The 27,008-nt window shown below is 37.0% G+C and overlaps 2 protein-coding genes across 2 annotated transcripts in view; both read left to right on the top strand.

Moving 5' to 3' along the window:
• IPO11 (importin 11) overlaps positions 1-27,008 on the top strand; it is a 77,216-nt gene that overhangs the window by 50,027 nt on the left and 181 nt on the right. Inside the window, exons 28-30 of the mRNA XM_010134049.1 lie at positions 15,479-15,574; positions 18,749-18,833; positions 26,941-27,005. Coding sequence (XP_010132351.1) covers positions 15,479-15,574; positions 18,749-18,833; positions 26,941-27,005 — 246 coding nt within the window. The remainder of the gene's footprint in view (positions 1-15,478; positions 15,575-18,748; positions 18,834-26,940; positions 27,006-27,008) is intronic.
• LRRC70 (leucine rich repeat containing 70) lies at positions 6,770-8,701 on the top strand. Its single transcript, XM_010134047.1, has one exon. It carries the CDS (start codon positions 6,770-6,772, stop codon positions 8,699-8,701), a length of 1,932 nt encoding a protein of 643 aa, XP_010132349.1.

Below are 27,008 nucleotides of genomic sequence, written 5' to 3'. Positions count from 1 at the left end.
GTTTGTCTGGAAAATCTATTGTGAAGAAAAAGTTAATAGCCTAAGAGGTTCTCCAGGTTGCTCTAATTTCTAATTGTTATGTAAATGAATGAATCCTTTTTCTCACTGCACAGCAAATCTGGTATGTCAGCCAGTATGAGTTCTGCCAATTAGATAATTGGCATTCTGTGAGTATAAGTATGCAATTATAAATCTTCATTACGTTATTGGAGAAATTTTTCCTCTGTCATTTGTTAAAGTAAAGTTGTTAGAAATGTAATTTTCCTCTCAAGAACTTTTCTGTGTGTAATGTTAGGAAAAGGCAAGAAAGCGCCTAATAAAATGTTGTATTCTTCAGGGCAGTTACGTCCTCTTTTATAAAGTCAGAATTCATTACATGACTAACTTGTACATTCTCCTTTCTTTATAGGGACAATATTCTGAAGCTCGCTCCGTATCTTGCCCTCCTTTTTCCTTTTTTTAACTCCTGTAGTCAAATGTGTTGCTAACCCACACATCTAATAGACTATTAGTATTAAAAGGAGCTCTTTAAAGTATGATTTTGCAGTTGTCCTTCATGTTTAGTCTTGGATTTTTTTTTTTTTTCAGTTTGCCTGCCAGGTAAAGGTGCAGTTTTAATCATATGAGTGGAAAACGTGGCTTTGGTCTTAGTCTGAGTATCAAGAGTCTGCATCATTCAGAGTGTTACATATAGTACCATGAGTATTTAACTTCTTTTAACTTGTCACATAATAACATTGGCAAGAGGATGCACTCTTTAAAAAACATTCCTTGTTTACAATCTCCGTCCTCCTACACCTGATTGTTAGTATGGACCAGTCAGAAACAAATTATTATTTCCCATAAGGAGAATGTTGCCCTTGTGTACAAGGGAAAACATACCAGGTGATGGCAAGGGATTACATCACTTAAATGCAACTGAACTGCTGCAGAAAACAAACTGCAGTCATGAGGGACTGATTGCTGCTGATACCTTGCTTTTGTCTGTGGCCTGTATAAAGAATTTCAGAATTCTTTCCTAAGATTCTTCTAAATATGATCTACCCTAAATTTAATGTTTTAATTGTGTATAAGACAGGAAAAGATGACAATACCCTAAGGAGCTTTCTTCAGACTTGTCTTTGTCCTTCATAATGTGCAGTTTACATGATTGCAAATTAGTTACTGAATAAGCAATAACTAAAGTGTAGTCTCTTACTGAGTGTGGAGGGGAAAAAATCACATGATTGTAATGAACTTTTAAAAAAATTAACACAGATTTGTAGCTGATTTTTCCACCCAAGTTTGTTCTGAGCTGTTCTGGTAAACCTATTACTTATCTCTGTGCCCTATACTCTTTGAAATTTGAGGCTGCCTGAGAGTACCTACGATTTTTGGAGAATTATCATAATCATCTGGCACTGTTAAAAGATGCCAGAAGTGGTTAACAACACAAGCGATGTCACTGCGAGAAATTCTGTGGATAACTACTGTCTTAAAAATCAATACTTTACATTCAGACAATTCATTGACAAATTAAGGGTTTAAAACAAAATACCAGGCTTTGATATTAAGGAAACGCCTAGTGTAAAGAATGCTTGTATTTTTATTGAAGAAATAGCTTTTGTATTTTGCCTATGTGTTTTCTCCAAACTAGTTTTCAGGAAGTGCACCGATTGTTTGTTTTCCCTTTTTGTACAAATCTGTAGAAGCTATCAGTTGCTATCCCCGTGTACATGTCCATCCTGTCCACTAAACTAGTGGACAGTGCTGCTGAAAGCTGTAAATTGAACTTAGTTTTGAATCAGTTTCTAGAAGGTACATTAGTTGTTCTAGTTGAATGAGTTCTTTAAAACTTATGTTTTCAATTGCACTCATTGAATACGTTTCTTCTGCTTTTATAGTTTGAACAGTTTGCTAAATACTGCAGTGAATAGTAAGATCTAAAGCTATAAATATAGTTATTCTCAGCGTACCATATGGATGTCATTGGTGGCCAGCCTTTCTCACGTTACTGTTTTGTCCACAGACTTACTGCTCACTCCCAGGAAGACTTTATTTTTTTGTCAGTTTGCATGACAAGTGCAGTTCATTGGTGCAATATTTACTTACTGTTAGGTGAAAAATTCACTCTTAACAATTTCCCAAAGTGAGTTCTCAGTTGCGCAAGAGCTTTCTGTTATTTCTTTACTAGAGTCTAAAACCAAGTAAGATCCATAGAACAGAAAGTTATTTTTCTTATCCTTGGTGAGAAAAATAATTCTATAGTTTTCAGTTCTTACTGCTTCTCAGTATGTTGTAAAACCTACTTGATAATTAAAAATTAATAAATGCTAAGATTAAAAAGGAAAATAAGTTATGAAGACTTACAATTTTGAATTAACAATTTTATAATTTTGAAATAGTTTTTGTGATGTGTATGTTTGCATAAACAAATGTTTAGTACTGTGGGTTTAATAAACAGGAATGTTATTGCTGGGTTATTAATTTGGTATTACAATGTCTGTCCGTCCCCTTTGTAATTATCACTGTGCTATAATGAAGTAGCACTTGATGGAATAGAGAAATTTTCAGTAATTGAAGCAACAAATCGAGAAATATTATATACTAGTAAAAATCTGCAATCTTTGAGATTATTTCAAAGTTTCTGATTATCTGGGTGATAATAAGAAAAACAGTACAGGGTCTTGAGATCTCGTAAGTTAACGTAAGGTGTCCACAGCAGGTGTTGCTGGATGTAGGTATATGAAATGAGATTACATGTTAAGTATGCTACCCAAGCAGTAGATTACTGGCTGAATTACTTTGACTTGCTGTCATATCTGGGAAATGATGTGGATCAAAGGTAGTAAGGATTTGAAAACAGAACAAGAATGTTGTATCATAGCCCATCTGTGGAGGGTGAAAGCAGAAAGAAGGAAGACGTGAAAGAGGAGGTGCTTGCTACACAGTGGGAGAGCAACAAATGTTTCACTTTTATGAGCTCAACATAATTGCAGTGCTAAAAATAGCTTTTTCCTCTGTTTTGTGAGCTTTAACATTATTTTGTAGTGATCACAAGAGTGATACCTCGTCAGAAACTGGCTTCAATACTTTGTAAAAATGAGTAACTTTAGAACCTGTTTCTGAACTTGCGTGTTTTTTTGCTATATGTAAATTGGAGATAGATGACTGTTTTATTGGCTTTAATCTAACATGGATCAGTGAAAAAATAGAGGTAGTTTGGAAAGGCTGCACTGGGTGCAGTGCTTGTATGTTCTTTCAGTTACTTTGTCCTGTCATTTTAGGCACAATTTGACAAATTGCTGTTGCTCAGAGTTCATGCTTGTGTTGACAAGGAGTCATTGTTAAATTAGCTTTTAATATATTATAAAACAGTGACCTTAGGAACTTCATCAGTGTTAGCATGTTAAGATAAAATTCACTTCAGGATTCAAAAGTAATTTGCCGTGTTGTCATAGGAAGCAGTATTCAGATATACACCTGGTATTTCTATTACTGGAGAACAAAATTTGCAGTGAATAAAATATACCACTATTGGAGCTGCCCAAGCTTGTTTGAAATAAATGTTAGGGGTGTTTTCCTTACAGTTTTGAACTAGTAATGAATTTTATTGTTTGTAAGTACAAGCCAGTTTGAGAAATGGTGATCCAAGTTATATGTGTATCCCAGTCTTCCTTACAGTTCTCCCCAAAGTGCTGTCAGTTATGTGACATGTTATTTTGCTCCCCGTTCTCAGATGCTTTAACAGTGTGAATTATTTATGAAGCGATACCTGGAAATCACAACCCGATTAGATCTGCGGGCCTCCAGGTGCCATATATACCAAGTACAGGACATCATTTCTCCAGATTTCCTAGTGCAAATTGAAAGGAGCTGTGACCCGGATTAAGATTTTTCTTCCTCATTTTGTACATGCAATCTGAGAATCAGAAAGGGCAGCGATGCACTCAGAACCACAGTATCAGCTAGGTTTGAGTAGGGTTTGAGTAAACCTCTTAAGAATATTGATAAAGTACCAGCTTTCATTCACTTGGCCACTGCTCTGTTGGCTTCTCTAACTTTCCATGCTATCTGATATCCAGTAGACCTTCAGCAATTCCTTCAGTCTCTGTAACTATGTTAATTCTGGCATTTTGCACAAGGGGAAATGTATTAACATTTGTCTTAAGACTTGTTGTGGATAGAGACTTGCTTCTTTTAGCCCTATGGGGTTGTTTCACACAGGACGTCTTAGAAGAAATAATTTGTAATGACTTCTTCACCCAGATAAATACTAGCTTGAGCAGGCTATCGGTAGGAGAAGCTTACGTAGGAGGAAATTTCCTGTTTGAAGTTAATTTTCATTTTTGGTAAAACTCTGTTTTTACCCTAACCTGACTCTGTTTGACCTGGAGAATCTTTTTCGATTAGTCTTAGCTCTTGTCTCCCCTGTATCTGGGATACTTCCCTAATCATCCTGGGAACTGTTCAAAACTGTGCAGTGTTCTCACTTCTAGGAAATGACATGACTTTTTATTTTACTTTTCTTTATATCAATGATTGTGTTAAATACTGTGAAAAAATAAAATCTGAAAATAAATAGTTAAATCTACAGAATAGTTAGTTTTTCTGCTGGTTTAATGCTCTCAGAAGAAAGAATCAAATGCAGTTCAAATTTTGGATTGTAACTGATAAAGGCTTTCTCTGAAGTGGCCCACGGACCAATTTTATGGGTCCTGCTGATTTCTTACTTTAGATATTGTAAGAAGTATTGACTGATAGAATTAAAGGTCGATAATTTTTGTCCTTTTTTTAAAAAAAAATTCTTTTTCGTCACAAATCTGGGTAATTTTGGCCAGCTCAGTTTGAAAACTCAGGAGTATTTCTCTTGATATTGAATGTTTCACAGATTTCAAACATAAAAAGCTAGTGATATATGTGGTCAAACATTTTTTTTTCTTATTTTGAAAACTTGAGAAATGTAAGTTTCTTCTGGCAGAGTATGGAAGAAACCTCTTCAAAAGCACTTCCTTGTCTATTCTGCTTCTTTTGCTCATGTGCTTCATGCATTTCAGCTTGGATTATTATAGACAAAGACATTTGGGTGGTAATTTGCTCCTTATGTGAATTTGTGCTTCCTGCCTGAGATCATTGTGGCCGAAGTGACTTGATTCTTCTGCTGTTGTGTCCCTTCCTTGGGTGTCCCTCCTTGTGGGCTTTGTCACCTTTGTTTTGCTGAGCAGGAGGTGTCTTTACAGAGATGTAATGAAACAGTTGCATTATAGTTGCATTGCTATTTGTAGACTTAATCTCTAATTTACCAGTTCATTTTGTTGTTTCTCCTTTCCCCCTTTGATGAGACTGGAGCCTGCAGGTTTTAGTCCCCTGTGATGAATAAACTGAGGATGTAGTCTCCGGTACTTAAGCAGGGGGGACAGATATTTATAGCACATATGTTTGCGCTAAGTGTTTATCTGCACAAGGGACACTGCAGGAAATGAAAGCTGTGGACCAGAGGTGTGGTTGTCAGAATATACGTAGTACTCTGTAGATAAATTTGCTTTAAAAAAAAAAAAAGTGGCCTAAAATGAGCCTTAAAAAAGTGCCTAGGTCAAGTCAAGAAGTACAACAAATACACAGCAGTTCAGTACCATGTCGTGCAGTTTTCATCTGTAACATACGCTGGGCTTCCAGGGATTGCTGACAGAGTGTGCCTTGCCAGAATGCAGGAGGCAACAGTGCTGTGCCCTCCAGACCTCCATCCTTTCTCTCTTTGCTGGGCTGCTGGCATGTGTTTGTGTGTGGTGGCAGCAGTTTGGCCCTGCAGACAGAGGGAGAACAGTAGAAGTGTTGCTATAGATTTAATAAAACATTTCTGGATTGCTGCTGAAAAATAAAGGATTTACAGATAATGAGTAGTGCTGTTGCGGAGAGGTGTGCTTTATTCTAAAAGTTATACCTAACTTAGGTAAAACTCTTCTGAGCTTTCCTAGTTCAAGACAGTAGTTTAAAAAACCCCACAAACCAGCAACTGTTACAAACTAGGATAGTTCTTGGTTTTCTAGAAACAAATCATTGAGATTTCCTTTCCAACAATACCTCTGAAGCACAGATAAAATGGCTTCCTGTCCCAGGGTTTCCTGTATCCATGGCAACCTGACTTTAACCACTTCTTTTTTAGTTTCCTGAGCAAACAGTTGCAAATCCCGGGGCAAAATATGAGCACTCTAGTACTCCTTGCCTTTACAAAGGTTTCATAGATGAGAGTAGTCGGTCAGCTTGTAATGTAGTCCAGTGAGCTGCAAAATGGCAAACTAACAGAAATAGTGAACTTCGGATTTGGGGTAAGGAATTGATTTTATTTTTTTTTAAATGTAATTCAGCTTTATAAAAGTAAAATTTAAATTATAAATGAGCCTCCAGTGAAAGGAAACTTGTTTCCAGTTGTCATTCCTTCATGAATGCTGTTGAAACTTTTCCTAGTCAGTCTTAACTACAAAAAAATACTTACTAAGCAGTATTTTTAATTTATTAGAAGCCATTATTTTATACTGCAACCAATTAAATATTTTCTGGCTAGGTTCGCAGTACAGTTCTTTCATTGTTTGTTTACTTTGAAAATTCTTTGTGTGGTTCCAATTTATACTTAGTAAGTTTTATTTTTAAACTGCTTATTTGGCATCAAAGGAGAATATATAAAATGCCAGTCTTGAAAGCTTGTGTTTTAAAGACTGTACCATAGAATCTTTAAACTTTCAAATTAATAATTTTTATAAACTTCTTTTTATCTTTACTAGCAAAGTCAGAGATGAGTGAGAAGGCCAAAGACAGGGATATGTGTGGTCTGCAAAGTTCTCCACCCTGCCCAGGAGCATTCCTGTATATCCTTAATTGTTTTCTTTTGTTGCTGCTCCAGAAGGAGGCTCTTGGCTGTCTAGCTGCTTGCCAGCTCTGCACAGGGAGACAAGTTAGCTGTCGTAATTTAGGGCTTTCGAGCATCCCACGGAACTTTCCAAAAACGGCAATTCTTGTGTACCTCAGTGGGAATAATATATCGCGTGTTACTCCAAATGAACTAAGAGGCCTTCAGAAGCTTGCTGCACTCTACATGGATAACTCCAGTATTTCGTATGTACACCCGAAGGCTTTTGTGGAGCTCCCCAGACTGTGCTACTTGCATCTAAATAACAATAATATTAAACGCCTGGATCCAGGAATCTTTGAAGGTCTTTCCAATCTCCATTGTTTATACCTTCAGAATAATCAAATAGCTTTTGTTCCTAGAGGATTATTTAGTGATCTCCTTTCTGTTAGATATTTAACACTTCAAAGAAATCGTCTCAGTGTCCTTGGAAGTGGGACTTTCTTGGGAATGACAAGCCTCCAAACACTTAACCTAGCCAATAATAAGATTTCACGGATATCAGATTCCGCATTTCACCATCTTGAAAACCTTCTGTGTTTGTTCCTTGAAGGTAACAACTTAACACTTGTGCCATCGAATGCTATTGGAAGGCTCAGAAATCTTGAGAGACTTTCTTTGTCTCACAATCCCATTGGATCAATACATTCTTTTGCATTTAAGGGACTTAACAAGCTTAAATATTTGTCTTTAAAAAATGTGAGGCTAAGACATATTGCCTTAAATGGATTTTTTGGATTAAACAACCTTAACCAGTTAATCTTAAGTTATAATGATTTAGAAAATATAAATTCCAGTGCTTTTACTTTATTGAACAATTTAATGTATCTGCAGCTAGACAGAAATAAAATAACCAGTATTGGCAATGATACCTTTGAAAAAATGGGACAGTCACTTAAAATACTCAGTTTAGCATTTAATAATATTACAGAGTTACAGCCTGAAGTGCTCAAGCCCTTAGTGTCTTTAACTCATCTACAGGTAAATTACAATCCTTGGAACTGCAGCTGCAGTATGCTTGGGTTGCTTAATTGGCTAGCATCGTCTCCTGTTTCTGTGAAAATTCATTGTCAGAATCCCCCGAGTATGCGTGGCAGGCCTTTGCGTTACATTAAGTGGACTCAGTTTGCAAACTGCAGTAGCCCTACTGCCAGCCCAGAAACAGCCTGGAGTCTAGGATCCGTAGGTGTCCTTCATGGTGCTACCACTTTTCTGATGGCCTGGCATAAGGGAAGCAGACAAAACACATTTGAACCGTTTGTCAGTGCAGAAACTAAATACATTGATTTCTGGGAAGGAACTGCAGCTACATCTGCTAACCTGCTGCCCTATGAAGAAAATGCTGCTGAAATTCCATCACAGGTGGCGACTGCAGTATTGTCAACGTTACCAGTGCAAATACCAGCACAGATTTCACCTGATGATAACATAACCATAGAAGAAAAGAGTTTATTTCCAACAGATGCTGCTCCTGTATCCTTGAAAACGTCCCTGTTTTGTGCACAACAAGTTGAAAAGCTGAATGAGGCCTTTGATATTTTACTAGCCTTTTTCATTCTGGCTTGTGCCGTTATCCTGTTCCTAACCTGTAAAATTATTCACTTTAGGCAGAAACTAAAGGGGCTGGAAAACTCCGGGGAAAAGAGAATAGAATATTATGGTTTTTATCAGCCTGGGAGATACAACATAACTGACCCAGTGCAGTCTCTAACTCGTAATTCAATGGGGCATTCAGAACTCGACCAAATTAGGCTGCTCAAGAGAAGAGCATCTGAAAATCAGGCACAGGTCATATTGTTTGAACATTCATCATTGTAATTTACCTCATTTGATTTGATGTTAACTTCATTGTGATCTGAAATGTCAAGAAATCAGGAACTCAATTTTCTAAAAATACCTTCACTAATTGAAATCAACTGGTTGATAGAATCATGGAAAATGCTGTAATTTGGGTTCTGTGTCATTTGCTTCCTGAATGTTTTGAAGTTTATTGATTTTTAGATGTCATTTAAATCTTGACATGGATAGGTATATTATCCTCTGTCCCTGTTGTAGGAATCTTTCACGTGTAACTCAAGTATACTATACCTAGTATAAAGTACATTGTTATTTTATAGTACTTAATAGTATAAGTTTCTGTAGAAATTCCACAGGTGGCTTGAAGCTTGAAGCAAGCAAAACATCAGGTTTTGGCAGGATCATGAAGCCAAAGAATTTGGACGAACGAGAAAAAATGCAATGCTTCATTTATTCATTGCAATGCAGTTTCTACTCTGCCTCTGTTAGCCATCACAGTAGGGAAAAAAGTGAGCATATTTACGTCTGGCATGTTCAAACTCTCAAGGAAAAGGACAATGTAAAATTCATACCTAAGACATATTTTAATATATGAAGTTGTGTATACAGTCTCTATAATGTATGTATTAAAGTCTTTTTTGTTAGTGTGTATCTGTATCATTTTATGGTAATATCTGAAACTGGAGTTAATAGGGAAACTAAATTCCTACCGGATTGAAAAATTGACCAAGTTTATGTCTGAGGTAATAGAGCTGGTTAATTATTGTCAGTAAAAGATTGTTTATCATCTATAGAGTAATAGTTTGAGGGAGTTTTTGGCTAGATAAGAGGTATATAAACTGAAGAAATATACTACACTTTAAATACATAATGCTAGATTAATTGCTGAAGATATGTATTTGTGGTGTGTATTTGGAAGTGTCAGGTCACAGTAAGTTGTCTTAGTGAGGACCTTATAGGCTTCACCTTCAAAAGATAAGTATTTTACTGTGTAGTTCACATTTCTTTTTCTATTTTGGTTATTAATGGCCTGTTCACATTATTGGGTGAATGTCTAGTGTGTTGTAGCTTTATTTTCAGTCTGAATTTCTGTGATAATTTTCTCCTCCTTGTTACTCCAGTCATTCATAATTATGAAATAGATGTTCACAAAAATGTTGCAAAGTCCAATCTTATAAAATATTCAGCTAGCTGAATAGGACTTACTTTGTAGGTATTGTTTGTCTTCTACAGGCCTGTGAGCTAGAGACTTCATCCACTTGGTTTAAAGGCAACACGATATTCTTTAGATAGTTTTGTTCAAAGAAAAGAGGAGAACAATATTTTGATAGTCTGTCCTCCCTGGGGCTGATTTAAGTTGTATAGAAGTATCTTGCTCTTCCAAGATCCAGCCTGGAGACTGGGGTAGTCTCCAAATGAACCAGAAGTGCCCTCGAGGTTCTTCTTGTAGCCTGTCTGCTTTCTGCTGGTGTAACTCAGTGTGTGGCTGTGTTGTACTGCTCCCTGTCATCCTGTTTGTCCACCTCCAGTTCATTGCCAGGAATGACACGTTATCTGCTACCAGAACATACATAGACCTTCACTGCACTGTGTGGGTATAAAGGTGCAAGTGTGCCTTTGATGTTTCTTCTTACATGTATGTCTCTTTTGGGTGTAATGAAATAGCAATTTGTGATATCATAATACTGTATTTTACTGTAATTTATTATGTAATAGATCAAATACTTCTACTTTATGGAACACAATTCAGCTACTTGAGCAAAAGCTCCTTGTTTTGGGTTGGACTATTTTTTAATATTTTTTAACTTACAGATGCTAAGTGTCACGAGTAAATGTTTTTAAGGAGGGAAAACATTGACTCTAATTCATGCTTTTTTTTACATGGCTAATCCATTACAGTCTCTTCCTCTAACTCATTTTTGTTACTTTCTGCCTCTCCAACGTAATTCCTTGTGATAAGTGTTCAATTTGTTTTCATTTAAAAACAAATGTACAATCAGTGATTGCACAGTAGTGGTTCTGCTGTTCTACGTGCTGTATTTCTAAATTTTCAATTTTATATGGATGTCTTGAGAAATAATGGACTTTAAGTGGAATCTAGTTGACTAAGTTTTCATTGCTAGAAGTGCTGCTGTATCTTTGCTAGAGAGGAGTATTGGGAGTGGGCAAATGTTGAACTGAACCGACCTAGTTCTTTAAGAAATCTGATAGCGTACAGTTCTGTTTTAGGCTCTGATTTCCACAGGTGCTCTCTACAGAAGGGCATGAGAGGTTCTTTCTGAAGGTGCATCCTTTCCACTGTCAAGCTGCTGTAGGAGTTTTTTGCCAGGTATGAGTCTCACAATCTGTAGTGATGGAGCATTGAAAGGGAATGGATGCTGTCAGAGCTGTTTGTGTGAGCGCAAAGCTGGGAGTAGTTGGAAACTATCCTTAGGAGTGGAGTCATCCTCTAGTATACAACTTACCAACAATTTGGATTAAACCAACAATAATGAGAGATTCATTATGCCGTTGTGGGGGAACTGCCTTTCTTTTGTAGTTAGTAGCTTTTGTATTTAAATATTCACACTAGGAAACCTGTACACATTTGGTTTGTATGTTTAACTATTAAAATGATAAGAGAATATATTAGAGGACGTTGTTGATTCTGCCTTATGAAGCAAAAGAGTTCTTCATGGTCAGCCATAGGGCTGCCTTGGAAACATTGCATTAGTTGCTGCTTTACTGTTTTAGGAGCTCGTCGGCACTGAGCAGCCCTTAACGTGGGGTGTGTGTCTGTAATAATCATTTACATTGCTCACAGTATGTGCAAAGTAATCTCCATTTGTCCCACTTCACCTCTTTCCTTGGATAATGAAATAAATATATTTCTCAAATCTGCTGTACGGTAGTTAAGATATTAAATTAAGCTTTTCCCTTTTTTGGTGTTTACTGCTTCATCCTGGTGAATGTAGAAAAGCAGAAAAGATTTTCTCCTTTCAGTCTCTAAAAAAAGAATGTTTTCCCATGCAGAATATTTCCTCTCATTCTGATAGGCTGAGCAATAGCAGACATGGGGACTTTTATTTAAGTACCCCTAAAAATTCATCATTATGTATGTTTTATTAAGCTGATGATAAAGTTTCATTTACAGTGCCTATCTGTGTAATTGAAATCCAGATGCTGAGTTTTTGCTTAAAACTTCAGGCTAATAAAAATTTTGAATAGATAGATGAGTGTATTAGAAATGATAGAATGAGAAAAAACTAATATTACTCTTTTCAGAATAGATGTGATCTGGGTTTTCCTTTTCAAAGCTTTTATTCTTTATCTGGCAAATCATACAGATTTCGAAAGCAAAGGTTTTGAGATTATTCATGTACAAGATGCCCTGTATGTTTGCTACATTTTGTTTTCGTTATATGCAAGATGATTTTTTTTTTTACAGACAGCATAAAGGATCCTTTCTGTAATAAAAATTTATGTTAATATGTGTTAATTTCATCTTTGAAACTGGTCTCTGGAGTGGGTTAGATCCTAACAAGTTTTTAGAAATTATAATCCTCTAATTCTGGGCCTCTCTTTTGATACTTTTTGATGCATACCAAATGAGGTTTTGTTCTGATAACTTGGGGAAATTGGGTAGTTATAAATCCAGTTATAACTTGATACTGTTATTTATCTATTGCTGATCTTGATTATATGCAGCTGAAGGGGGCAGCTGCTTAAATGGTGCCTTCCTCATGAGGTAAGATTTTAGTATGGGCTTTAATAACTGTTCCATTCTGAAAGTTCATCTAAATAGTCTCTCTCCTGAATCTGCTCATGACTTTCTAATGTATTTCTTGAAACAAGCAAATTAATTTTAGTCTTCTTAAAGAGGTAGTCCATTGATTTGCATGGCTGTCTTTCTCTTCTATGAAAATAAGGCCTGAGACATTTTAGATTGTCACTGAACTTTAATTAGCATTTCTTTTTTTTCAAAGCACAGTAACCCTATGCTGTCTTCATTTTTCACCAGCATGTGTCTTGCATTCTAAAAATAGTTGCATTGTTTAATGATTCCATATTTGGTGAAAATTTCAGGGAGTCTTTGTAGGAAGAAAATTCATGTCCCATTTAAATCAAGAAAGAAGGGGGAGAAAAGGGAAGGTATTATTTTTACTGAAAGCTGCAGAGAACAGTTACCCCATTTTGAAAGGTTTTCTACATTCTTAGCTTTGCTTTCCTTAAAGAAAATCTGCCATGAATGTTCTATCTTTTCTATCTTGTCTCTGAAGAAAGTAGTAAAATATTGTTCCTCATTTATACCATAAAGTAAAAATATCCTCTCCAAGAAAAGAAATTATTGGGTTTTGTATGTGCTTTGGAGCTAACTAGCAAGAAGAGTATTATGGGTCTTCAACCCCTCTGCTCAATTTCTTCTGGAAATACCACAGATCCTTGGAAACACAGATTACTGAAATGGGCCTGCTTGTGGGGTCCTATCAATCTCCAAGCTTGGAAGAAAATCCATGAAGTTAATGAGCACGATGCATATGGTATTAATTTACATGCTGGTTAATTAAAGTAACCTCCCTGAAGAGACTGACCATAATTAGCCCTGCAGCTGATTAAAAAGCTATGCCTTCATGAGGTCAAACACCTTTCTCTTCCCTCCCAATATAGTATTTCTGTGGCAGCTAGGTATTCTTCATGCAGCTTGGAAGGAAGAAATATATCTACCAGGTAACGGATGGCAGCCTGTATTATTCATTAAGTAGTGCATATGTACAGGGCATAGTTTATTTCTCCAGGGGGCAAAGCGTTCACATTTGTTTTCAGTTGAATGCCCCTTGTCCTCTGTTGACGTGAATCTGAGGACAGCTGTTTCCTTTCTTGTGTTGGAAAATATTAACCACATTAATGGCAGTTTCCTAGAGATGTGTTTCAAAAAAAGTATGAGGCAAAAGAGCTGTAGTGGGAGGTGTGCTAGGTAGGAACCTTTGACTCAAGTGAAGAAACCCGCTCGGTCTCCAAGGGCTCATTCTGCGGGCTGCTAAGCAGGCAGCGCTCACTTTCTCAGCAGTGCTGTGTGGCTGGTAGGCTGCTTGGTCTCTCAGAACCCCACAGCAATGCAGTCTGACAACATGTCATACTTTTCTGTTCTGAATGAGATGGGGAACCTTTTTGGCAAGGAATAAAGTATCTTTTAAAATATATCACAATGATAATGAGAATAATCCAGACAATGAAAATTGTGTCAATTTTCATTTTGTGGAATTCAGGAGCTTCTAGTTTGATTATATAAAATCCTGGCACTCATAGCTGAATAAAAAAAGGAAAAAAAAATAATCCTTTGGAAAGAAAATGATTGTGAGTTGAGTTAAAAGAAATATTTCATATGCTTATTATTCCATTTTTTCCAAAGCATCTGTTACTGTCATATACGTAAAATTTTATGTCTGACAAGAAGTTTTTCAAATGCAATAACTAACGTACAAGGAGCTGCATTTTATCCAGTCTTTCAGATTTTATCCCAATGAGAAAAGAAAATGGAAGAATATTAAGAAATAGATTTGTCTACATTAAAACATAAGTTCATGTCTTGCACTTTGATCTCTTAATATTCAGTACCTTTAAAAGAATACGGAACATGTCTGCTCCTGTCCACGAGAGAGCAGCAGCATCTTTTGGGGGAAATTAAACCTGAAATTCCAGAGTAATAAAAATGCTTCAGTCAACAGCATTCCTGGGAAGAGAGTTGTAGTTTACCATCACCAGTTAGGCCACATCTGTTTCATTGCTGCTTACAGCTGGAACTTTTGTAGTCTTAAGATAAGTCTTTTCACTGGCAGTATGTCTTCACCCTTTTGAAGTTCACAAAGTAGGAGTCCATGCACCAAAGTCCCAAAATGGTGCATCTCTGGCATTAGACCCGCAGGAGCAGGAAATTCAGCAGAAACAGCAGTCAGAGCTGCTTTCCATTAGCTAAGGAGCTGGTGGCAGGCACCTCCTTTATTCGTCATAGGAAGGTCATGTTTCCATGCCCACATTAATTCTCTTGTCAGGAGCAAGTGTCTAAACGTAATTGCTTAGTGTCATTTTAGGTGTTGTGGGGGTATCCTGTCTGGCCATCAGCTCCTGTGGAAGGGTGCTTATCTCTCATATGTCCTGAGTGATACCTATTGGCCCTTTGCCAGCTGGCTTAAATGGCCTAATGTTTCAAATGGCAGGGGGTACCTGTGTTTAAGCAGAGAATCCTGCCCAGCCTTTCTCTCTGTAGTCATGGAAATGGTGTTCCTACAGAACTAGGTGCAGATACTTTTCACTCTTTATGGAGACTCAGCAACCTAGGAAGGTGAAGAAATAAGGCCGTACTGAGAAAATAATAGGGGAATACACCCTCTTTAGAAGCTGCACTTTGCTCAAGATTTTTGCATTTAGTAGTGTCGGGAGAAAATGTGTAAATGTGTTTGTAATAGAAGCCTCTGACTTCCCTGCTAGCAGGGCATGCACTCTCCACACAGCTCTTGAGTCCTGTGCTAGTGTGTTTTTTCTTTTATTTCATTTGCAGTTGTCCCTAGGTTTTAATGGTTGCACATAAGGCTTTATTCTATTTAAGAATAAGGTTTCTTTCATGTTTTTGAAGCCTCTGTGTATTAAAAAACCTATTGAATTAGCTGATGATAACATGCTCAGTTAAGCAGTACCCAATGAAAATATGGCTCAGTAAATGTGCACTATAGTTACTGAGCACATTTCCTGTTTGGTTCCTTTAGCTAGGTCACTTTCCTGTTCTTTTCCAATGTTACCCAAGATAAACTTATTTTTTTGCAGTGTTATCCAAGATAAATTTTGTGGTATCATCAACATTTCAGTGGAAGGGCTTCATGATGTTATGACTGAAGATCCTGAAACAGGAACATACAAAGAGTAAGTGGAAAATCTGATTAATTTTTTGTGAGTTCACCAGTAGCAGTACTGTTTTATATGTAGTGTTTTGACTGGAAAAATCTGTAGGCAGTTAAGACAAGCTTGTTAGAGTTCTGTTTTCACAAGAGGGAACTGTTTTAGTGAGATAGGAAATTTTTGGTCTTAAGAAAAGATAATTAATGGGAGAAGAAAGGGCTAAAATGACAGTATAATTTTATGTTGTTCATTAAGTTAGCTACTAAATGATATCTTAAAATATTCATCTGCTTAGATTTGCTTTTTTGCTCACTAATATATCTGAAATTACAATCCAACAAGCAGGTATATTGATAGGGTTGTAGGTCAGAGTATCTTTGAAAGTGACATCTGAAGTTGAACCAAGATCTTTTCCTAAATGCCTCAGCCTCGTTGCGTGGACCTAGTGTACAATAATTCATGACTTGGAGAACTTCAAAACCTACCCCACAAGGACAATTCTCCCCCTTCAGTTGGTCCGCTTAACACACCTGCTACTACAGGGCATATCTCAAAATGCAGTTTCCAGAGCTGGGAGCAAGTGTTCATGTGTAAGGGAAGATGGTGTCAGGGGTGCTCAGAGTGTGCTTCTACCCAGCACCATGCTTACCCATCTACTGCTGATTCCCACATTACTGATCCTATTCCATCAAAGCTGGAAAAGTAGAAAAACAGTGAATAGGAAGGACTTTTTAGGACAGAGATCTTAATGTTGTTTTTTCTCTGTAATGTTTACATAGTTTTAATGATGGAATGATGGAGAGTTGTAAGAAAATTAAAATCAGGTGCTCTGTAAGATGTGCCCACAGACACTATATTCTAATAACAGTATTTACCATAAGCTAAGAATCCAAATTTTACAGTTACCTGATGATGAAACAGACTGTATCTGAACTAGTTATTTAATTACTTAAGAGGATGTTTCTGCCACCGAAGCCAGCTGGCTTGGAACAGCCTGCGTGCAATCTATTAAGTTTTCCTTCACTTGGAAAATGTGGTATGCACACAAGTGTGTGCTGAGCCTGACCTATGCCCAATAGTTGCTTGCAGAAGGTTTTTTTTACCGTTTGAAAGATTCTGACATTCGTGTTGTACTAACATCACCTGAAAGTAAATAAAGTGAGAGCACTCATGGAGACATGTGCTACTCTGGCTGTCCGGGTTGGAGAAGAATGATCTAAGTGTGAACTAGTTCAGAAAAAAAATTGTGTATTCCACTGGTTATTATAATATCTAATTACTGTAGTCCAGAGACTAAAACAACGTGCAGGTTTGGCACAGAAAAATAAAGGCTGAAGCAGTATGCAGCTGCAGCCACTAAAGGATAAAGACGGTTTAACATGCACAGGGAAAACTGTACAAATTAAGTGTCAGTGTTGGATTAAATGGACCATGAGTGCATTTAAACTGGAAGTCTGAAGAAACTGTTGTAGTTAGAGCAATGAGGTTTTTTAGAAGAGCCTTTCCAAATACGAATCTAGAGATAAAGGTGTCACTGGTTTCTAGATGGAATTTTGATCAGGTTATGGGAATGATTACACAGTGGCTTGCAATACTAAGGGATTACACCCAAGTTTCCTCGTGTTTAGATTTTGCATTATAGTGATAATTACAAGAAAGCTTTACAGACCTCAGATTTCTGGAAAGGGGAGCATTCTGTTGCTCTAGTCTTAGTGATATTCACATCTTTCTGAACTTGAACCTTCTCTTTTTATTCCCTCCTTTTTATTCCTCTCCTAATTTTTTTAATTACTCTTTGTGGTACCTAAAACTCATCAAGGTCTGAAAAAGTTAATTCAATCTTGTATGTTTTAGCAATTGACCTGGTTTTGTCTCCTTTAATAAACTTGAGTTGCCAGAGGTCATGCTATTTATGAGGAGACTTGAGATTTGCTGTATTATTTTGAAATAACTAATTCCTTCATTGGAAATGGCTTCTGCGTTAGCCTTTGACCCTTCTGCAGTGCCCTTTAGCAAGTGTTTCATACAGCTCTAAACATGTTAATAGAAAACTGAATACATAAACAGAGTACATCTGAACATTTACACATAAAATCACAACTTGTTTTAAAGTCACTAAAATGAAAACAAGTTATTCAACTTAGCTGCGGGAACATTTCACCTGCTAGTGGAATGCTCGGTAGTACGGGGCTGAAAATGAGCAATAATGTGCATCTCTCTTGGTGGTTTATAATGTGTGGATTGTGTCTCCTTCCTGCCATAAAAGATACCTAATACATGGTGGCAAGTTGTCACCTGAATGATTTTTAAATTCTTCTGGTTTTTAAAGCAGATTTTCTAGCTAAATTTTGGTAAAGTAGTGGCATATTTATGTATTCTTTCAATGTAGAGAATGTAAAGTGAATGGAAAGCACATTTGCTATAGGATAGCTTTCACCAGTGTCTTTACGAAGTCCATTCAAACTGTTTGAAGAGAGAAAAAAACCCCTGGCATTCAGATTTTTTTTATATTTTCAGGTTATACTTCAAAAATAATAAGTTGAAATATGGCTGTTACTTATATGTGTTGGTGCCTCCTAGCTGAGGGTGGAGCAAAACAATAAGGAATTTAAAAGCTTTGCTTTACCTGCCTGGAAAAAAACCTCTGCAAATAAATGACTGCAGAAGCCCACTCAGTTTTGTCCACCTAAAACATTATTGTTCAGTGTCTTGCAGATTTTAGTGTCTAGAACCAGCATTAGTGACTATATTAATTTTCGGGTCCTCTTGTTAAGAACCTCATAGGAAAACACGAATGCAATGAGAAATCTTTGCTAGTTTTGCATACGTGCCATTTTGATTTTTCATGTTGATAGGATACAGAGTGCTTGTATAGCACTTCCGTGGAAAGACTGAGAAGCTCTAGCTAGGAACAGTAGGTTTTTCTATATATGAGTTTTTTAAATGCACATACTCTTTTCTGTATGCAGAAATACATTTTTAAGACATCTTGAGCTAAAATATGGAGGATAACTGAAACTTACATGAGTGTAGGTGACACAGAAAATGCATTCAGGCTTCTCTCAGAAAAAAATTACTTGATTTGAATTGCCTGACTTGAATCAAACTCCCTCGATTCTGTCCTGTGTTTTTAAAAGTGCTTTAAAATAATTTTTAATGATAATGTGTGTTAAAACTACTCTTAATTCCTATTATTAGCTGCATGTTGATGTGTCATTTTGAAGAGCCCAAAGTCACAGAAGATGAGGAACCTCCCACAGAACAAGACAAAAGGAAAAAGATGGTAAATTTTAGATCTGTTATTCAATTATAGACCTGATTGTCATTCACTTGTGTCAGACTAAATTCTTTGCCTTTGGATTTAATTCATCTATTGTACTTGGAAAATTAATCACTTGAATCAAAAAATACTTCGACAAACTGCACAACACTTATGCTTCTGCTTTCCTTTTGACTGTTGGAAACTTTTGCCAAAATAAACATAATCTGTTCACAAAATCTGGACATTATAATGCTAAGACCCTTTTGTTAAAAGGGTTTACTGAAAAATGCATGGAACTAAAGCTTACTGAAATGGCATGGCAGGCCAGATTTCTCATATTTAAAGCAGTACTTATTATATTGGATTACATGAACGGCTATTGATCCATATGCTTACAGAGAACCTTTTTCTAATGTAAAGAACTCTTAATAAGGAGCGTTAATTTAGATAATGATGCCTGGATTAGTTGCCACGCGGTTGTGCTATTTTTGTCCAACCTAATCAATGTTTCATAATTTAACTTATCTGTGAGAGTTCAGGTAAACTGATTTCTCATACAGAAAGCTGCAGTGTACAAATGCTGTGGAATAAAATTAGAGCCCGAACTGCTTGGCCTTGAGTAGTTGCAAAACATGAAACTGAGTGATTAAGTAGATGTGTGTAGCTGTGTCATGCATTTTCTTTGACTGACCTTCATATATCCAAAAGAATACTTGTGGACTGTCCTTCAGTACTTGATTTCTTTTTGTAGGAGCAGAAAAGAGTTTGGATGGCTTTTTGGGCTGGCTTTTTGGATGACTAATTTGGGTGGCCACTGGATGCTTAAATACTAACCAATATGTCTCCTTTTTTTAAAAGAAAAAGGCACATTCTCCACAATCTCTTGCGTATTCTTCTGCTTTAGTAGAAGATACTAGTAACGCCTTAAAAGAAATTCCTAGTGTCTTGCAATTTCAGATTGAAACAAAATACAGAAACATTATTTTCTATGGTCCTTAAAATTTATTAGATGGTTCTGTAATTCAGTCACTTTTAAAATCGTCTGTAGACTGTGTTAAATTTGGTGATACTTTTGGTTAAACAGCTTAAATTAAATTCTAGATGTTTGTTGCAGAATGGTAATATTTTAGATAATCTCTTGATATAAATAGGTACATATATATTTTTACCTATAAGGATTGAGATATATATTTATCTCAATGGGGAGAGAATTTTTTTTAAAAAAAGCAGGTATGAAAACCAAAGTTAATTTAAATCTACAGTTCTTTCATCTTAGTTTTCTTCAAATTACTCAAACTTTATTTCTTTCTGGCTGGTTAAAGTTTTAATAACTTTATTGCAGAAATTCTCTTAATTTTTCAGTCACAGGTTGTCTTTAATAGTTTGGATAAGTATTTAGGAATTCAGACTTGTTAGACTTCTGTGGACTGCCTTCATTGTGTCTATATCAGGCAAAATGAGAAATAGGGCACCGGTGGTATTCTTCCCTCCTAAATGATCACTGCACTGGTATATCATTGATGAACATAATCATAATGAGGGAACTGTTCTGGGGTCACATGGAATAGAGAGTCAGTGGCCATATGAATAAAGAGAAAGGGCTGTGCTTTGGAAAGGAGAAGCTAGAATTGATAGGGTGTGACATTGCATGTTTCGATTTATGTGGGAAGTATATACTCTCTTGCATGTCACCTTCCTTTTTCCTCTGAGGAATTGCTTGTGATTTGTTGCTCAGCTGCTCTTTATCATTCAGCTTAAACACCTTTTCAGCCTTTGTTTCCTTGGAAGGTTTACACAGAATGAATTGTCGTACGTGAACGTTGAAGCTTCATTTTCATTTCGGAGCTCGTAATCTAGATGTAACTATTACCATGGTTACTGTGTTTTCTAGAATCCTAAGCATTATGAAAATCCCTTTTTTCTCCTTTCAAACCCCTTTTGTTAGAATAGCTGTCTGTTTCACTCTTCTCATTCCTGTATTTAGCAGATTGTGCCTGATTTATTTCAGATTTGAGCCTTCTATACTGTCATTTTCCAGCTAATTTTAGTATTCAGTGCATTCTTACTCCTTTATATGCAATTTTCCATAGCCGTTAAAGGAAGCAAACACTAGTTGTTAGAATGTCTGCTATAAATTCATTCTGAATCCCAGCTGAAATTGCTTAGTATGCATTTTCATGGATGGTGCAGAAATTGAGACTTGCCACTTCTCATGGAAGTTCCAAAAATTTCAAAAGTATATGGGTTATTTGGGTGGGTCACTAGTGGAAGTGTCAAATGATAATCAGGATTGTTAATCATGGCTTCAAAAGCACAGCTAGCATTTGATTTGAAGAAACGGACTAGAAACAAAGCACCATCTGGACTCATTCTTACCCACCTGTACTGAAAGTTTCTTCCTTTCTGTAGGAGCATCAGTGCACACACTGACATGTGACATTTAGAACAGCTGCAGTAGTAGGTAACTCTGAAATAAAAGACGGAACAAATATTTGAAGTGAGAAGAGGAAAATCAAGGACAACCAAAAGGCAATCTGCAATTTATGTATGAAAGTCTCCTGTCCCACTTCATTCCTGCAAGAGGTTTCTATCCTCTTACGTATTCCACTGCTGAATCAGCAGCATCTATCAGGGCTTAGAGCTTAAACCTCATAAAACAATAATGAAAAGATAAATGGAATTCTCTCTTTCAAAATGATAATGATTTGTAACTTTTAAGGCCATTAATATGAGGAGAAAAATATAAACTGGCCTGTTCCATGCTATCACTTCCCAATGTTTGCACAGGGTCTAGATATTTTTCTTAATCCCCTGTCATTGGTACTTCCCTTTATTATTATGCATAGCTCATAATTACTGAAGAGTGTTTTAGCTAGAGCAGTGCTTTTTAAGTTGATGGTAATTTCCAGATACTGCTAGATTTTAGTCTCATTGTAAATAAACTGAGGAAAATGTAAACAGGTGAAGAGTGATTCATGACCTTGCATTGCATAAAACATAGAGACCCTCAGGTGACTTATTTTCATGTGCCCTTAATGTATGATTTTAAGAACTCCAGAATCATTGCTCACAAAGAGAGTTAACCTTTTTCAACTCCCTGTTTGAAACTGTGGAGAGGAAAAATTAGGTATTTTCCAGTAAAATCTTATCTTCCTTAAAATTGAATTATCCATGCTGGTACATGTTTTAGGTGATGCTTATATGTAAATGTAGGAGGGTTGGGATTTTTTCTTTATTTTAACATAGTATGGGAAGAAACTAGATGCATTGTGATTTTATATCTTCAAATGAGTTACAGTATAATAACCCAAATGATCAAGTTTCATGTCATAGAGTGGTTGAGTAAAAGTAATTGTAATTTCTGCTTGTACATTTAGTCTACAAATTAGCCACAAATCTAATGCAAGCCCCACTGCAATCTGTTCAAAAGCTTAAATACTGGGAGCCTTTCGTATCATCTGGCTGGCTGCATTTTATAATCACTGTTATAAGTAAAGTATATATTCCCTCCTTAAATTATTTTTCAAGTCTTTCCTAGAGCATCACAGTGACAAGATACTATCCATCATGGTAAATACGTATAATTTATGTCCAGCATTCTTGCTCCCTCTTTAGTATCAAAGTATCCATACTTAAAATTGAAGAGGCTCTTTCAAGTTCTGGCAAACTTTTAACAATTTAATTCAGGTACCACCAACACACTTTTTTGAGTTTTATTAGACTTCTATTACCTGTTCTTGCATTCTAATACTATTCCATTGTCTCGTGTTATTGCTTGTAGTGATTAGATCGCTGTTTTAATACAGAATAATAGTTTATTGAAAACAGTGTGATTTTTGACTGTAGTATTGTGTAAAGACATTGAGGAAGGAGATCCACCTAGCAAATACTAGTTCAAACAACTGGTAGTTACACAGAATGCACTTCATCTGGCAAGCAGAGCTTGGAGGAAAGGGAGATGGTTGTTCTATAAAACCTCTTTTCAGCTTTTCTGATTTCAACTGCTGTTTGCAACCAGTAAGGTGGAAGATTAGTTTCTTCAGTCCAGCCCCAAGGTAGGCACATGTGTCCAGTTTCAAGCTTGAGCTGCAAAGTACCTAAACTCAGAAGCTGGTCAAATCAGGTTTTGACTGAGCAGTGCAAAGTGTATTTCAGTAATGTGTAGTTCCTCTCCAAACTTCTCTTTCCTGTCTGTAGCTGTTTTGACTAAGGCTGTTGGAATTCTGTAGTATTTTTTTTTTTCTGAAAAATTGGCGTGTTTTGCTTTTATCAGGAGCAGTTCAGTTAAAAAAAAAAATCTCTGGCTATATATCTAGGAGTTCAGCATACATGCTTATTTCTAAAATACATGGTCCCTAACCTAGTGTTTACAGACTAAGCAGCCGGTGCTATTATGATGTGGTTGTGTTCTGTGCTGGACTGTTGTTGGACGCTCAGCACTTAGCATGCTGGAAACTCTTTTCAAGAGGATCATTTTCCCTCCAAAAAGCAAAGCCCATTTTAATTTTGTTGTAACGCAAATACAGTGAATAAAGAACAGCGCTTACTGTTCTTCCAAATTCATGGTTTTGCTTGCTTATTCAGCTAAAACCGCAGCTGACTGTAATGTCATCAACAAACTAGTTATGCCAAGGCATTTCGTTTGTTCTGTTCATTCAGAATACAAGTTCCAAAACCATAGAATGAAAGTAAAGCAAATTTATTATTGTTGCAGGAAAGTCTTTAATTTACCCGAAATGTTTTTGATAGGACTATCTGAATGAAGTCAAATTAGTGTATTAACTCCTTAATTAAGTTTGAAGACTCTTAAGTACCATTTGGCTTAGATGCTGCTTCTAGCAACAAGCATTAATCGTACCGCAAAACTCCCCACTGGCTTATGGTGCTGCCGCTGTGAACTGTGGTGGATGTGTTTATGCTTGTTGCAATAAACTATGAGTTTTTGTATTGGGTCTGTGTGGAAAGGTTCTGGTAGCTGAGGGCTACAGGGGTGCATTTGTGAAAAGCTGCTAGAAGTTTTCCTTAAGTCCAATAGACTCAATGCTAGCCAGCTCCAAGATGGACCCACTGCTGGCCAAGGCCAGGCCTTTCAGTGATGGTGGTGGAGAAAAAACTGTGTAGTTGCAGCTGGAGAGAGGTTTGAGAATATGTGAGAGTAACAGCTCTGCGGACACCAAGGTCAGTGAAGAAAGAGAGGGAGGAAGTGCTGCAGGTGCTGGAGAAGAGATTCCCCTGTAGCCTGTGGTGAAGACCGGGTAAGGCAGGCAGCCTGCAGCCCATGGAATTTAATGATGGAGCAGATAACCACCTGCAGCCTGTAGATGTCCCCATGCTGGAGCAGGTAGATGCACATGAAGGAGGTTGTGACCCCATGAGAAGCCTGCTCTGGATCAGACTATAGCCTGTGGACCCGTGGGGGAGAAGAGATTCCCCTGTAGCCTGTGGTGAAGACCGGGTAAGGCAGGCAGCCTGCAGCCCATGGAATTTAATGATGGAGCAGATAACCACCTGCAGCCTGTAGATGTCCCCATGCTGGAGCAGGTAGATGCACATGAAGGAGGTTGTGACCCCATGAGAAGCCTGCTCTGGATCAGACTATAGCCTGTGGACCCGTGGGGAGAGAGGAGCCTACGCTGGAGCAGGTTTGCTGGCAGCACTTGTGACCCTACAGGGGACCTATGCTGGAGCAGTCTATTCCTGAAGTAATGCTGCCTGTGGAAGGTACCCACCCTGGAGGAGTTCATGAAGAACTGCAGCCTGTGAGAAGTTCGTGGAAGACTGTCTTCAGTAGGAGGGATCCCATGCTTGGGCACAGGAAGAGTGACTCTCAAGGGAGTCTTCCCCTTGAGGAGGAAGGAGCAGCAGAGGCAGTGTAGGATGAACTGACCACAACCCCCATTCCCTGTCTGCCCATGCTGCTGCAGAGTAGGAGGTAGAGAAAATTGGGTGTTAAGTTGAGCCCAGGGAGGAGATGTTTTTAAGACTTGGTTTTATTTCTTCATTATTCTGCTCGAATTTGATTGGTAATAAATTAATTTCTCCAAGATGAATCTGTTTTGCCTGTGACAGTAACTGGTGAGTGATCTCTCCTTGTACTTACCTCGAGCCACAAGCCTTCGTTATATTTTCTCTCTGCCTGTTCTTCTCCCAGCCAAGAAGGAGGAGTGATAGAGCAGCTTTGGCGCTACCTGACATCCAGTCAGGTTCAACCCACCCATTTTGTACAATTTCTCTCTTGTCCTGATAGAACACATGTTGGTAAATATGCACCAGAAATGTTTCAGTTACTTTCCAATGTAATGGAAAGACTACATTTAGAGTTAACTATTTTCACTGAAGTTTTATGAAAATGTGGAATTATACTACCTCTAAAGTAAAAGTAATTATGTAGCAAAGCTGCAGTGTATACAGTCTTTTGTTCCTGTAACTTCCAGCATTGTGCAAATGTGGCAACTCCATCAGGATTAAAATATGAGCTTTGAATTCTGAAATATATTAAATTTTGCCACTGTCTTCACTTTGGTTGTTTTTTAAAGTAATAAATAAAAAAAGTAATAAATTACTTTTCAGTAATAGTGCAGAGATGATTCAGAGAATTATTTGGAAACCTGTTGTCACCTGCTGTGAGGCAGGTGCTAGAGGGCTAACACATGTAATTACCTGTAAGTAATTAGTCTCTTAATTACTAAGACATGCTAGAAATGGCTCAGACTTGAAGTTCCAGCAAGCTTTGCAAATAAGGATTCAAACCCTTTATTTTCAAAACAATGCAACACTTTTTTCAGAATTTGAAGAACACCGTTGGACTGCCAGAACAGCATCACAGACATGCTCATATTCTAGCAGCTTGTAAAATTGGGAAAAAAATTTGGACTTGAGACTTGTAGTGAACATCAACATATGAGAAATTAGAGGTTTATATACCATTGACTTAAGTCTGGTTTTATTTCTTGGGTTTTGGTTGGTTGTTTTTTGGGGTTCTTTTTTTTGGTATCAGGAGAATAAACTTTGTAATCACTGATTAGATTAATTTGTCATGGTAGAGTAGAAAGAAAAATTACCTGAAGTTGACATTTTAAGGCAAATTGTTCTGACTTCCCATTCTAATTCTGAGTGCTTTAACTTAAACAAGGATTTATGGTAGGGTCATGTAAGTCACGCAGTTAAATTGTAGATTAATTCATTTGTGGGTTAAATGGTGGTTAAAGAATGGATTTTTGGTGGTGCTTCCCAAAGTGGCTTTGTAATGTATGCTAATGTGATTGTGCTAATGCTGTTAAAAAAGGATATCACTAACTTTGGCAAACTTGATTGGAGTAATTGTAGTTTAGAAATTTTGTTAGAAAAGCCTGTTTATATCATGGAAACCCAGTTACATTTACTGAGAATTGTTACAGAATACTAAACTTATTGCAATTACTCCCCTTTTCAAGTAGTAAAAAGATCATATCTTACCTTTGAAATGCAAAATAGCTGGATAGTAGAAAACAGTGAAGGATCAAAGTCTAAAAAACCCAGTATTAGGAATACTGAGGGAATGATTGAGATATGCAGTATGAAAGGTGAGGAGACCGTAGCAAGAAAGAACTTGCAAGCACTGATGGAAGAGCTTAAAGGCAGCTGGCTTCTTCACTAGAGTTATTCATAAGGATTAGAACTAATTAGTTAAAACTAACTTCTCTTTCCATTTACACTGGTTTTGGATGGTTCACTTTGTTATGTTTATGTGTCTATTTCCTTACTAATAAAAAATAACCAACCATCGTTCATGACATCTCTGAAAGCACTTATAATGGTAACATCTAATGTGAAGTTTAGGAGTCATGGGAACGTCATTCGGCAGTAATTAACAAAGCAGCTTTGGAATTGTGTGTTCTTTTAGAAGGGTAAAATCTCACAGCAGGCTGGGTCCATGGTTTGAAACTGTTTCAAGTAGCATTAAACTGATACTTGCTTTTGATAATAATTAATCCGATCTTCACTTTACAGGAGTTTCCCCTCTTGTTTTTCAATTAAGTACAAAGAAAAGCAGCAGTTTTCTTTCTTGAGCTGAGGTTATAAAAGAGGTAAGTTGCAGAGTATTTTTTAGTGCATTATTATGTATTTTTCTTTTACATGTTTTCCACAGCTTGCACTGAAGGACCCTGTACACACTGTGTCGTTGCAGCAGTTCGTCTATGAGAAGCTAAAAGCCCA

Source organism: Buceros rhinoceros, unplaced genomic scaffold, assembly GCF_000710305.1.
Source record: "Buceros rhinoceros silvestris isolate BGI_N320 unplaced genomic scaffold, ASM71030v1 scaffold5304, whole genome shotgun sequence".
In the NCBI taxonomy this organism is placed as follows: domain Eukaryota; kingdom Metazoa; phylum Chordata; class Aves; order Bucerotiformes; family Bucerotidae; genus Buceros; species Buceros rhinoceros.
This window is presented reverse-complemented; position numbering and strand designations above follow the sequence as displayed.